The 15105-nt window shown below is 45.7% G+C and overlaps 1 protein-coding gene across 1 annotated transcript in view; it reads right to left on the bottom strand.

Annotated features, from left to right (window-relative positions):
• Positions 1-15105, bottom strand: part of LOC116969382 (ribonuclease inhibitor-like) — a 133404-nt gene that overhangs the window by 74236 nt on the left and 44063 nt on the right. The window contains exon 10 of the mRNA XM_033016247.1: positions 1964-2134. Coding sequence (XP_032872138.1) covers positions 1964-2134 — 171 coding nt within the window. The remainder of the gene's footprint in view (positions 1-1963; positions 2135-15105) is intronic.

Below are 15105 nucleotides of genomic sequence, written 5' to 3'. Positions count from 1 at the left end.
ACACATATTTTGGGCGGAAGGGTCCATTCTTGTGCTGTCCTGCTTGTAATGAGTCGAGTCGTACACACGTGAAGGTACAACACACGTTTATTAAAGTCCACTCACTCACAGCATTCATCTGCATGTTGTTACAGTAACTAGCAGCTACTCACACTCATTACCAATAAACATAATATTACATAGTGACCAAGCAAAGATACTATAAACAGTAAACACAACTTGTTCCCCCGCAACGATGATTACACTGCGAGAGGCATAACTGAAGTCGGGTCGAGTTTACTAAAATGGCGGAAGTTCTGCTCCGTTGCGTACTACACGTCAGTCCATTGGAATTTGCAGGAGTGGTCTATCTTGCTCCGTTCTAGTATCTTTGCTAATTACTTAAGCAGACTTCTGATAATATGAACCGCATAGTAGGCGGAGCTTCTACTAACAAGCACTACAATTGGTTAGTAAGAAGTAACCAATCTACACGTCTCTCTATAATTACAGCGCAGTCACAAAGAATATCCCGTAGAGCAGTTGACATTTAGAGCAGCGGATGCAATAGATGAGGTTGGAGGAGGTGCAGGTGAACCTCTGCCGCACCTGGAAAGACTGCTTGGGTCCTTGGATGGAGTCGAGGGGGGAGGTAAAGCGACAAGTGTAGCATCTCCTGCGGTTGCAAGGGAAAGTGCCCGGGGAGGGGGTGATTTGGGTGGGAAGTTACCAGGGAGTTACGGAGGGAGCGGTCTCTGCGGAAAGCAGACAGGGGAGGAGATGGGAAGATGTGGCCAGTGGTGGGATCCCTTTGGAGGTGGCGAAAATGTCGGAGGATTATCTGTTGTATGTGACGGCTGGTAGGGTGGAAGGTGAGGACAAGGGGGACTCTGCACTTGTTACGAGTGGGGAGATGGGGAGTGAGAGCGGAGTTATGGGGTATAGAAGAGACCCTGGTTAGAGCCTCATCTATAGTAGAAGAGGGGAACCCCGTTCCCTGAAGAATGAGGACATGTCCGATGCCCTGGTCTGGAATCCACCAGAGTCATGTTTAATCTTCTCTGCCAAATGGATACAGTTGTCACCATCAACCCGCAGCAAGAGCGGGGGCCGCTGATGATAAAGTCACATCTGGGATCCTGCAGGTTCCACCCCTCCCCCCCGCTGCAATTCCCCCGTCCCCCACTGGAGGGCAGCACCGGATATCCGGCATCAGCAGCAGCAGCGCGTACCCGGGTCACGTGACAGCGGGCAGCGTCGTCTCTGATGTCACCGCCCGGCCGGCCCGGGAAGCGTTGGGGTTTAAAGGGGAGGGCGGCCGTTTAAAGGGGAGGGCGGGGAATCGGCCAACAATATTCCGGTCCCCAGGGCGTGACGTTTACACCACGAGATGTTCACACGTCCACTCTCAGTCCGGGTCTGCATTCCTGCAGCGACATCAGTTCCTTCTTCCCGGTATCATCGAACTTATTCGCCCTCAGGCTGAAACAGTCGAGGAATAAAGAGGACATAAACAGGTTAAACAACAGTGTCAATAACAGGGACTGGGGTTAATATTTCAACAACATTTACAGAACAAAATCACAGGAGAAAGAAGCCCGCGGATGGATGGATGGATCCCCTGATATTTGATCACATTAAACATTAACACAAACACTCACCCGATCCACTTCAGTGTCGGGAGGTTCTGTATGAGACGGCAGAGAGCGGGGACACATCGGTCTGTGAGGGAGTTGAGTGTCAGGTACAGATCCGTCAGTGAGGGGTTTGTACTGAGAGCGGAAACGAGATCCTCGGCTCCAGAATCTGTGAGACTGACACCGTCCAGCCTGGAGATGAGAGAGAGTGAGGGTGAGGGACACAGAGAGACAGGAGACGGTGCAAATCCCCAGTGTTTATCAGTGACACAATTACTGATCATATTAATGTTCAGTGTCACACACCCAATGAGTGTAAACACAATCTCTCACAGTCTGGGACTTACCCCAGTCTCTGTATTTTACAGTCCGTGTTCCTCAGAGCTGCAGACACCAGTTTCACTCCGGAATTTCCCAGTTTATTCCCACTTAGGTCCAGCCACGTCACCGTATGGTTTGTACTGAGAGCGGAGACGAGATCCTCGGCTCCAGAATCTGTGAGACCAACACGTTGCAGCCTGGAGAAGAGAGAGGGTGAGGGTGAGGGACACAGAGAGACAGGAGACGGTGCAAATCCCCAGTGTTTATCAGTGACACAATTACTGATAATATTAATGTTCAGTGTCACACACCCAGTGAGTGTAAACATAATCTCTCACAGTCTGGGACTTACCACAGTGTGTGTATTTTACAGTCCGGGTTCCTCAGAGCTGCAGACACCAGTTTCACTCCGGAATCTCCCAGGTCGTTTTCTCCCAGTCTAAACACAAACAGACAGAGTAAGAAACAAACTGATACAAACCCCGGCCGCCCGGCGAGTCTGAGATAGATAACTTCCCCCAAACAGATATTTCTGAAAACACCTCAGCACATTATTGTGGATGTGGTGTTTGGTGACTTTCACCATTTATTCTCATTCCCCGACCGACCGGGAAATGTTCCCCGTGCAGAGAACGGCGGCAACGCGCGCGTGTGACCCGGGGGAAGGGGTCGATGACTGGTGACCCGGGGGAGGGAGGGTAAAATGGGAGGGGTGCCCCCACCCTGTGCACAGTGACGGCCGCTCGGCCCCATAGAAGGGGTGCTGGACAGTTTACAGTTCAGTGTTAGCGTCAAACGGACAGTTACCTCAAATCCTGACACTTGTGCAGAACCGGTCCCAGCCGCTGGAGACCTTCACACTGAATGCGGCAGCTCTCCAGATCTAGATGTTTGATTGTATCACAGAGCTTGATGGCATGAGACAGGACCGCACAGTCAATCGGGGTCAGTCCCAGTCCATTGAATGAAAGTTTTTCCACAGATCCCAGTGTCTGCTGAGCCAGTACAGGACTCTGAGACTCAAACAGGTAGTGCAGCGTGTTCAGGAGCCTCCGTTTACCGGCTTCACTCTCTGTGTCTCTAGCCCGGCGTTTAACCTCCCCCTTCACCCAGTCACTCACTCGGCTGATTGTTTGATGAGAGAATTTACCCAGAAACTCCTCCAGGATCCAAGCTGTCCGTGAGGAGGAAAGACCAGCGACAAAACGGAGAAATACTTCAAATCGCCCGTCTGTCATGCCATGGGCTTCAATGAGGAGTGTCGTGATATCCCCGCGATCTACAGTCAGGAATTGTGCGAGTGCGGCTACAAACTCTTGGATGGTGAGGTGCGGGAAGGTGTACACCACGCTCCGGGCTGAATCCTCTCTCTCCAAAAGTTCCATCAGGAACCCGGACAGGAACTGGGAAAGCTGCAGATTGTATTTGATCAAATCTTCATCTGTGAACACAATCTTCTTCTCAGCCACTCCAGTGAAGGCCATTTGACCAACCCTCAGTAACACCTCACGGAGGTTCTCAATCTCACGGCCGTGGTTTTTCAGGATGTTGTAAATAAAGTAGCAATATAGTTGTGTGATGGTCTTGGGAACTCGCTGCGGGTCCCGGTGTGTTTGTTTAAAGAAGGGGCCCAGTGTCAGGACAAGGATCCAGCAGTAGGAGGGGTTGTAACTCATGGTGTACAGGATCTCGTTCTCCTTCACATGTTTGAAAACAGCTGCTGCCACCGTCTGATCTTCAAAATACCTGGTGAAATATTCCTTCCGTTCCTCACCATCAAATCCCAGGATTTCAGCCCGGACACTGATCTCTGCCTTTTCCAGTAAATGTAACGCAGTGGGGCGGGTGGTCACTAGCACTGAACACCCTGGGAGCAGCTTGTGCTGGATTAAACTGTACACAATGTCAGACACTTCACACCGGGAATCAGGATCTGGGCACTGGTGCTGAGGTTCTGTGTCTCTCCGACTGTCAGCAAAATCGATTCTGCCCTTGAATTCATCCAGACCGTCGAATATCAACAGCAATCCCTCTGGGTTCTTCCAGACCTCTCCTAGCATATTCCCAAAGTAAGGATACTGATCCAGAATCAGTTCCCTCAGGGTTACTCTGTCTTTAATCATGTTCAAATCCCGGAATTTGAAACTGAAGACAAACTGAAATTGTTGGAATATTTTCCCCGTGGCCCAGTCATGAACAATCTTTTGCACCATTGTTGTTTTTCCGATCCCCGCGACTCCGGCCACGGCAGACGAACTCCCAGATTTGGATTTGCTTGCCGAAATGTTCTGGAATAACTGATCAGTTCGGATTTTTTCAAACTCTCCCCCGAGATGTTCTTCTCTCCACTCTTCATGGTCCCGGCCTCTTGCCAGCAGCTCATGTTCCACCAGTGTCCGATCTCGAACAGTGGAGATGACCGTGAGCTCAGCGTATCGATCACGCAGCTGGAAAACCTTAACCTTCTCGTTCATCAGGATGGTGTTCACTCTCAATGTTTCAGTCTGTGCTCGCAGAGTCTCCATGTGCTTCTGCTGAACATCTTTTATCAGGTGAGATAAACAAGAGGTCCTGAAATTAGATTCATCACACAAAGAAAAACACATTCACAGTATCCTAATATAGCCATAGTATGATACAGTGTGGGAACAGGTCATTCGGCCCAACTTGTCCACACCGGCCAACAATGTCCCACTTGCCTGCGTTTGCTTCATATCCCTTCAAACCTGTCCTATCCATGCACCTACCTTAACTGTTTCTTAAACGATGGGTTAGTCCCAGCCTCAACTACCTCCTCTTGCAGCCTACTTCATACACCCACCACCCTTTGTGTGAAAAACTTACTCCTCGGATTCCTATTAAATAATTTCCCCATCACATTGAACCAATTTCCTATGGTCCTCGATTCCCCTACTCTGGGCAAGAGACTCTGCACATCTAACCGATCTATTCCTCTCATTCCTACTCACTTCCCCTTTAACTCCATCATTATACTCACAATTTGTCACCCCATTTAATTGCATCCCATTAAACCCTTCACACTATGATTTACCCAGCGTATATTGGGAAAGATAAAAGCTCCTAATACAACGACCTTATTTGAGGTGCAGCTGTCTGCAATCTCCTGACACATTTGTTCTTCTAATTCCCGTTGACTATTCGGGGGTCTGTAGTACACCCCAACAAGGTGATCATCCTTTTCTTGTAACTCAGCTCTACCCAGATAGCCTCACTGGACGATACCCCCTTCCTCTTTTTCCCTCACCCTTGTCTCTCCTGAAGCTCCTGTACCCCGGAACATTGACCAAGTTTCAGTCATGGCTACTGATAAAGCCGAATTAAGTTAAAAATACAAGAAGATATTAAATTGGCTTATGGGCTAGCTTACAGCTTATATTTAGTCTCAAATTAGGCTAGCCTCAGATTGCGGTGTGTGAGATAATAAATACTATAACATTGTCTCCCAAGTGACGAGCGAGGAAGCAGAGAAGTAGCTAGATCTCTTTGATGTATTGGAAAAGTAAGATGTCGTAAACCGTCCTATGTTTATGAGGGAGGAGGTGCCGAGAGAGGAACCAGAGAAGTAGCTAGATCTCTTTGATGTATTTGATAAAATAAAATGTCGTTAACCAAATGGCCAATGTTTTTAATATATCTTGTACCATGTGACAGATGCCTTTGAGTTGATACATTCTGTAGAAATTATTTTCCTGTACCTCTGACCATGACTAATGTCTGTGGAATGTGCTAAGGTGACAAAAAAAACTATATAATACAATGTAATTCTGTTGTTCAGAGAAGTGGACTGAGGACAGTGAAGTGTCTGTAATTGCTCACTTGACTTAGAGTTCTCCCTCCCTTCCATCGGCTGATAATAAGTAAAGTTTTGAACTGATCTACCAAACAGTTTGTGTGTTGTCTGTTTATTAAGAGGCGAACCTGTTAAGTTGTTATAAAAGTAACTTTTTCACTACAACATCCCAGTGGCTCATACCTATCCACGCCCCAAGCTTATCCGCCTTACCCGTCAGGCCCCTTGCATTAAAACGGGGGCAGTTAGAACCAACCCTCCTTCCTCGCTCTCCGCCTTTTACCAGCCTATTCTGTCCACTAACCTCTCCCACACCATCCTCCATACCAAATTCTAGCCTCTCACGCGCCTCTGTCACGTACGAGATACCACCTTCTGCCAATCTAGTTTAAACCCTCTCGAGTAGCATTAGCAAACCTGCCTGCTAGGATGTTGCTCCCCCTCCAGTTAAGGTGCAACCCGTACCTTTTGTACAGGTCACCCCTGCCCCAGATGAGATGCCAATGATCCAGAAATCTAACTCCCTGCCCCCTGCACCAACTCCTCAACCACACGTTCATTTCCCCTCTTCCCATTCACACCTTCACTAGCACGAGGTATTGGACGTAATCCTGAGATCACTACCCTGCAGGTCCTGCTTTTCAGTCTTCGACCCAATTCCGTAAAGTGGTTTTGCAGAACCTACCTCCTTCTGCTTCCTACCTATGTCGTTTGTGCCAATATGTGCAACAAACTCCGGCTGCTCCACTTCACCCTTGAGCATGTCGTGCAGCTGCTTCGAGACGTCCTGGACCCTGGCACAAGGGGAGGCAACACACCATCCTGGAGTCTCACCTGCTGCCTGCCTGCCGCAGAATCAACTGTCCGCATCTCTGACTATTGACTGGCCCATATTATGCTTTACGATTATGCTTAGTGTCACACTCATTAGTTGATGTGTTATTGAATACATAGCAATGTTACAAAATGTTGAGATTTTAAAAATCAAGTCTGTAATTTATCCCATCAGATAAAGCATAAAAAGAAGTTTAATTTGACACCTAATTCACTTTCATATCTTCAGTATTAAAAAGTTTATGGGCATTTTCATACTCGGAAATTAGCATCTTGTTCTCTATTGCTTTTCCATTGACTTAACACAAAAGCTGTGATCAAGGACAGTCAAATGGCCATAACCTTCTTAAAAATTAAGAGAACTAAAATAAATGTTCAGTTATTGTAGATTGAAGCATTCTGAAACAAATATGAAACAATCTTACTTAGATGACTTGAAATTAAAGCATATAATTAGTTAGGTACCTAATTGTAGCTAATTACAAAAGTAAATTACTAGATCTAAACATCTATCCATTTCTTAAGAATAGATTAACATTTTTAAGTAGCCTAAGTGTCCAAATAACATTCACACAAGAATTCACAATATAACATAATTTTTAAATCTCATTGTCATGGATTTATAGGCCAAATGGAAAGAATTTAATGTTTAATACCTGTAAATTAATGGCCATTTAAATCATCTTGCGAGTGGGTTTTTCTGGAACGCAACCATTTGGAACGTTGCAGTTTGCAGTGATTTAGACCCCATATCGGCATGAAAAACACTGCCGGTTGGTATGGGGACTAAATCACCGTTTCGCAACTTAAAATGTGAACTAAAGGTATCTTTAGGACCACTTTTATACATAAAAATAAACAGCTTTCTTTTACCTGTTACCTACATGAAATCCGTCCCCGTTGTCGGCGTTGACGGCTTTAGAAGCTGATTTTAAAATGACTCCAGCGCTGAACAAGTCGGGCGATTAAAAAAAAATAAAAAAAATACACAGAACGCCCGTCGGAACGATTCTTCAGCAAAAGCTTGCACTCCAACCAAATATAATCCAGGACAAGGTAGGGGAAAAAAGCATTTAAACCCCCCCCTCCCCCCCCCCCCCATAGGTGCCAAAATCGCACACACGGCCAGTGGCAGAATTGCAGCGCCGCTGAAGGTAAGTTTTGTAACATACCTAGATTAGATATTATCTGATTGTTATAGCTGTTTATTGGTCGACTAAGCAGAAATAAATTGGTAAAATAATATTTGGACAAATACATGGATTGTAACGGGTTAGAGGGATATTGGGCAAATTAGACCTCAGATCCCATTACCGCGCTGTATCTATCTAACTAAAAGTCTCATTTTGACCACTTCCCGTCTGCGCTGAATATTGATTTTAGAGAAACACGACCCAATATCGCTATAATTTTGGGCTATCTTACTCACAGTTCTCCACCGCTGCGGCAGCCCCGAGAATTGTTCCCATCGATGAAAAATAAAAAAGTTATGAGTGTTTTAAAAATCTTGATATCAGCAGATTGGTCCTCTCGCCTGTCAATCACCACAATGATGGTAACGCCACATCCAGGGGGACAGGACTATAAAACGTCGGATGCCTGGACGTGAGTCAGTCACGATGGAAGATCGCGAGGGAGAGTCCATGACTGTGATTCTAAGCTGCGAATCAACTGAACTGTGAGTCTGTAATGTACTTGGAATAAATGATTTGTTAGGAGGTTGAAATGCTATGAAATTGAATTTGCTCGCCTGCACTCTGCTTGAAATGTTATGAAATGTATTTGCTGGCCTGCACTCTGCATGAAATTCTATGAAATTGGATTTGTGGCCTGCACTCTCCTTAAAATGCTATGAAATTGGATTTATGGCCTGCACTCTGCTTGAAATGCTATGAAATTGGATTTGCTGGCCTGCGCTCGGCTTGAAATGGAATTCTCCCTGTAACCGCGAGGATTATTTCCGAGTCCTTTACATTCCCCTCTCTCATCGCAAAGATGTTGATTAAATGGACATCTGTAAATTGTCCCATAGTCTGCAAGGAGTGGATATAAAGATGTGTTAAATAGGAAGGGCTGATTGATGGACGGCGTATCCGCAGTTGGCCAAAACATGCAATTGAATACCTTTCAGATGAGCAGGTAGTTCCAAGGAAACCTTCATGGCTTTGAACGATTCGATCAGATCAGAAACTGTTGGAATAATTTCATGGAATGAGTTTGAGTTGCATTTTGACAAAAAAAGTCAAATTCTCTATAGAAACATGTCCTGTACCTTCTTCCCCCATTGCTTTCAGTAACTCCTCCAGTTTGGGGAGCAGGTGGTGCATTTTCACGAAGCATTTCCATATCAGTTTACGGACCTGCGGCTCTTTCTCAGTCACCAGGTTGAGGAGAAGTCTGGAACCGGCCGCACGACTTCCTCTCTTCGTGCGTTTGATGACTCGCTGTGAAGAGCCATGGGGACAAGTAGTTATAGAGCTGTACAACACGGAAACAGAACCCTCGGCTAACCTTGGCGATGGATTTACTGGAGTCACAGTGCCTTAAGTGGTAGAGTGATAGAGCAATATACCACAGGGAGACAGGCCATTCAGCCCACATTGTCCATGCCAACCAAGTTACGATTGTAAGTCAGAGCCATTTGCCTGCATTTGGCCCATAGTCCCGTAAGCCCCTCCTATCCACTCATCAGTCTGAATGTACTTTGAAATCCCTAATGTTATCCGCTTTTCCAGCTTCCTCTGGCATTGTGTTCCAGATATGGGCTGCTCTCCAAGTAAACCTGTTGTCCCCAGATCCCACCTACATTTCTCCCAGTGGACACACTGGAGGCAGGAAACATGTTCCAGATGTTGGTGAGTCCAGAACCAGGGGCCTCACACACAGTTTAAGAATAAGGGGTCGGCCATTTAAAACGGAGATGAGGAAACACATTTTCTCACAGAGAGTTGTGAATCTGTAGAATTCTCTGCCTCAGAGGGCGGTGGAGGCCGGTTCTCTGGATACTGTCAAGAGAGAGCTAGATAGGGCTCTTAAAGCCAGCACCGCCATTCAATGTGATCATGGCTGATCATCCCCAATCAGTATCCAGTTCCTGCCTTCTCCCCATATCCCCCGACTCCACTATCTTTAAAAATTATGTCAAATATTTAAAATCCACAGAGAACTATTGTGTCACGATCGGTTTAAAATGCTGCAGGTGACGTGACTCATTGAAACTCTTTGGGTTCTCTCACGGTGTTACCCACCACATCCTGAATATAATGACGTGTTTGTGAAACTCACCACCACTGTGCGGGATATTCTTTGTGACTGCGCCGTACTGAGCTGCAATTATAGAGAGCAGTACAGCACAAGAATGGACCCTTCGGCCCACAATCTTTGTGCATAAAAACATTTGAGTATCGGCTGAAGTTACCCACTCATCCAATCCTCTCCCTACCTTGTACTCTTGCTCACTGAAATATCTCTCGTATGCTAGAACGAAGACGACCATCTCCACTGCCTCTTGAATCGCCGCTTCCAGCCTCTGGCGGTAATGATTTGTCAAATCCAGCAGCTGCCAATCATCACACCTTTCCAGGAGCTCCATCATCGAAGACATTGGAGGAGCTGTGATGAATCAAAATAATGGAATTATCAAGGGTTGTCTGTTTTCCTCCACTGATCGCTGCACATGGAGGGTCACCACACACTGGTGAGTAAGGCAAGACAGCGCCTTTACCACCTCAGACAGCTGAGGAAATTCAGAGTCTCTCTGAGGATCCTTCAGCGCTTCTACTCTGGGGCTGTAGAAAGCATCTTGTCCGGCAACATCTCAATCTGGTTTGGGAACAGCTCTGCCCAGGACAGGAAGGCTCTGCAGAGAGTGGTGCATTCGGCCGAACACACTATGGGCACTACACTCGCCCCCCTGCAGGACCTATACACCAGGAGGCGCAGATCCAGAGCCAGCAACATTATGGGGGACCCCTACCCCCCCAGCAACGGACTGTTCCAGCTGCTACGGTCAGGCAAGCGCCTCCGTTGCCATGTGTGAAAACAGAGAGGATGAGACGGAGTTTCTTCCCACAGGCCGTCAGGACTGTAAACTCTGATCTCACCAGCGACTCATTTACTGTTGTGTTGTTTTTATTTATTTTATTTAACCTTTATTTAACCAGGAGAAGTCTCATTGAGATTAAAAATCTCTTTTACAAGAGAGTCCTGGCCAAGACAGGCAGCAGCACAGTTCCACAGTTACAGACAATAATTTAAAAAAAACAACAGAGAACATATAAATAGAGGTACAGTCAGAACATCATCAAACAAAGCATGTACAGACAGAAGAGCCCGCTTCAACATCATTAAGAAGGGATTTAAATCTGTTTATAGAAACCAGCTCCTTAAGTTTCTGTTCATTCTGCAGCTGGTTCCATGCGAAGGGAGCAGCATAACTAAATGCCCTTTTCCCCAGTTCAGTACGGACTTTAGGTACAGTTAGTAAGAACAAGTCCTCAGAGCGGAGCTGATAAGTACCTGTGCTTTTTCGAATTACATACTTCTGCAGGTATGAAGGAAGAACACCGAGGATAGTCTTATAAATAAGGATATGCCAATGATGGAGTCTGCGGGTGGACAGGGCAAACCATCCAACTTGAGCATACAAAGTGCAGTGGTGCGTGAGGGTTTTAAAATTAGTAACAAATCTCAGTGCTCCGTGGTGGACCGTGTCCAAAGACTGTAGGCATTTTGAAGATGCATTCATATATAAAACATCACCATAGTCCAACACAGACATAAACGTTGCAGCAACAAGTCTTTTTTTGGCTTCAAAAGAAAAACAAGATTTGTTTCTAAAGTAAAAACCTAATTTTATCTTTAGTTTTTTCACAAGTTGCTGGATATGAGGTTTAAAAGAGAGAGAATCGTCAATTATAATTCCCAGATATTTATATTGAGGCACAGATTCAACCACAGAGCCCTGCAAAGTGGTGATAGGAGGGAGGTCCGAGGGCTTTGATTTAGCTTTAGTGAACAACATGAGCTTTGTCTTGTCAGCATTTAAGTTTTAAATCACACAGGTTACGTTGCACAGTGTTAAAAGCAGTTTGGAGCTGACAGAGAGCCTGATTTGGGGTAGACGCAGAGCAATATACCACTGTGTTGTCAGCATAAAAGTTAAAATTTGCGTTCGGAGCTTTATGATCTAGACTATTAATATAAATAGTAAATAATAAAGGTCCTAGAACCGATCCCTGTGGCACACCCTTGGATACATTAAGAGAGCTAGAAGTAATACCTTCTGCTCGCACACACTGGGATCTGCCTGATAGATAGTTTTTAAACCAACAGACAGCTTGATCAGACAAACCGATGCTGCATAGTCTTTGTAACAATAAGGCATGATCCACAGTATCGAAAGCCTTTGATAGGTCAACGAAAAGGGCTGCACAGTGTTGCTTATTGTCTAAAAATTCAATAAAATCATTTACTACTTTTAAAGCAGCTGTTGACGTACTATATTTTTTCCTAAAACCAGATTGAAGTTGTGTCTTTTGTAAAAAAATATTTTCTAACATGTAAATACTGATTCTTTTCTATAGTTTTTGCACAATCCGCAGGCATTGCCACTTTCATTACACTGCACATCTTGTATGTGTGTGTGACAAATAAAGTTGGCTTGACTTGACTTGTTTGATTAAAACTTACAACATCAGCTCATGGTGGCAATAACCAGGTCCCCACAGTAGTTGCAACTGCTCCAGAGAGGAGTCACGACATACCCGTTGATTCAGCTCGGTTGGTGTAGTCGATTCATTTATTACAATTGTAAAGGGCCTGTCCCACTTTCACCACCTTTTTTACACGTGGACATTTTTCATCAGGCTAGAAAAATGCCCCGACTTACTTGATGCCACGAGTACCTACGACTAGCATCACGGCCTGCTACGACCTACCTACGACCTTGTGACGACCATGCTGCGAGTATGAGTCAAGGGCAAACTCGGCAGAGGTCGTGAATTAGGTGGTGAAAGTGGGACAGGCCCGTAACTGCTTCAGAGGGGGTGTAATTGTAACTGCTTCAGGTCTTCACCCCAATTCCTCACCAGTCTTATTTTATTACGCACCTGATATTGGTTCTACTGCAGTTGTACAGGGTCTTGGTGAGACCACACCTGGTGTATTGCGTACAGTTTTGGTCTCCTAATCTGAGGAAAGACATTCTTGCCACAGAGGATTTGAGTATAGGAGCAGGGAGGTTCTACTGCAGTTGTACAGGGTCTTGGTGAGACCACACCTGGAGTATTGCGTACAGTTTTGGTCTCCAATTCTGAGGAAGGACATTATTGCCATAGAGGGAGTGCAGAGAAGGTTCACCAGACTGATTCCTGGGATGTCAGGACTTTCATATGAAGAAAGACTGGATAGACTCGGCTTGTACTCGCTAGAATTTAGGAGATTAAGGGGGGATCTTATAGAAACTTACAAAATTCTTAAGGGGTTGGACAGGCTAGATGCAGGAAGATTGTTCCTGTTGTTGGGAAAGTCCAGGACAAGGGGTCACAGTTTAAGGATAGAGGGGAAATCCTTTAGGACCGAGATGAGAAAAACATTTTTTTTCACACAGAGAGTGGTGAATCTGTGGAATTCTCTGCCACAGAAGGTAGTTGAGGCCACAGTTCATTGGCTATATTTAAGAGAGAGTTAGATGTGGCCCTTGTGGCTAAAGGGATCAGGGGGTATGGAGAGAAGGCAGGTACGGGATACTGAGTTGGATGATCAGCCATGATCATTTTGAACAGCGGTGCAGGCTCGAAGGGCCAAATGGCCTCTACTCCTGCACCTATTTTCTATGTTTCTATATCGGAGGTTTTTCGCATATCGTTACCCTCAAAGCCCTGCATCATAATCTTTTACATACTGCCCCCCCCCCCCCCCCCCCCCCCCCCCCCCCCCCCCCAATTCCACTCAGCACGACCCCATAGTCTATCTGAACTATGCCTCTCATAACTATATATTTGTTTAATGTATACAAAAATGCTGGAGAAACTCAGTGGGTGCAGCAGCATCTATGGAGTGAAGGAAATATATTTGTTTATTCTGGTTGAAAATCTCTAGATTGTTACATTTGCCCGTACAAAACACAATTGTCCACAATAATTCCCACATAACAAATGTGACAATAAAATGTTAAATATCAGCTCCAATGAACAGTTCCATAAAACTGTGAAGTGGCCGTTTTATCCGAAGACCCCAGGTTAAAGTTTGTCTACTGCCCGACCTTGTAAGGTCTCCTGATTCCGATCGCATCCACCCAGCTTTATGGGCTCTGACGGTAAATTAATAAACGCTGGGCAAAGTTCATCTCTGTCTGATAGTGTTTAACTGAGTTCACAGTTTGATCAGATTATGCCTCCCTCCACACCCTGTTTACATACAAATTAGGTGCAGGAGGAGGCCATTCGGCCCTTCGAGCCTGCACCGTCATTCAATATGATCATGGCTGATCATCCAACTCAGTATCCTGTACCTGCCTTCTCTCCATACCCCCTGATCCCTTTAGTCACAAGGGCCACATCTAACTCCCTCTTAAATATAGCCAATGAACTGTGGCCTCAACTACCTTCTGTGGCAGAGAATTCTACAGATTCACCACTCTCTGTGTGAAAAAAATGTTTTTCTCATCTCGACTTCCCCCTTCTCCTTAAACTGTGTGTGTGGCCCCTTGTCCTGGACTTCCCCAACATCGGGAACAATCTTCCTGCATCTAGCCTGTCCAACCCTTTAAGAATTTTGTACGTTTTTATAAGATCCCCCCTCAATCATCTAAATTCTAGCGAGTACAAGCTGAGTCAATCCAGTCTTTCTTCATATGAAAGTCCTGACATCCCAGGAATCAGTCTGGTGAACCTTCTCTGCACTCCCTCTACGGCAAGAATGTCTTTCCTCAGATTAGGGGACCAAAACTGTACGCAATACTCCAGGTGTGGTCTCACCAAGACCCTGTACAACTGCAGTAGAACCTCCCTGCTCCTGTACTCAAATCCTTTTGCTATGAATGCTAACATTTCCAAGACACGGGATTGTTCCCAATCACGCGGTGGTCCTTGCGGTTCGGATTGATGAAACAAGTTGCCCATTTTCTCAACTTGCCCGGTTACAGTGTTTATTTATCCTCCAGTCTTTCCCTCTCTGCCTCACAAGAAATGCCATGAGCTGTGGACACATGTGACATCCCGCCTCAGCCTGGTGATACATCGTTCACCAAACAACCTGTTATTCACAGGATAAAAACCTCCAGAGAGAATCTCAGATCTCTATGAGGTCACCGGCCTCCAGGAAAAAGGTTGACACAGAGGTGCCCGCGGGCCCACTCTCCGGTGAATGCTGAATATCTGGAAACACTCTTTCCTCTTGCCCACTGTGTGTTACTTTCAGCAGATCCTGGCTGTACACGTTAGGATTGTAGCTGCACCAATCCTAGCGTCAAGGCATTTTGGAATTAAATCTGATTCCAGTGTCCATCCTGGGTTAGTACAG

This window comes from Amblyraja radiata, unplaced genomic scaffold (assembly GCF_010909765.2).
Source record: "Amblyraja radiata isolate CabotCenter1 unplaced genomic scaffold, sAmbRad1.1.pri S35, whole genome shotgun sequence".
NCBI classification, from domain to species: Eukaryota; Metazoa; Chordata; class Chondrichthyes; order Rajiformes; family Rajidae; genus Amblyraja; species Amblyraja radiata.
Note: the sequence above shows the minus strand (reverse complement) of the source record. Positions and strands in the feature narration are given on the sequence as shown.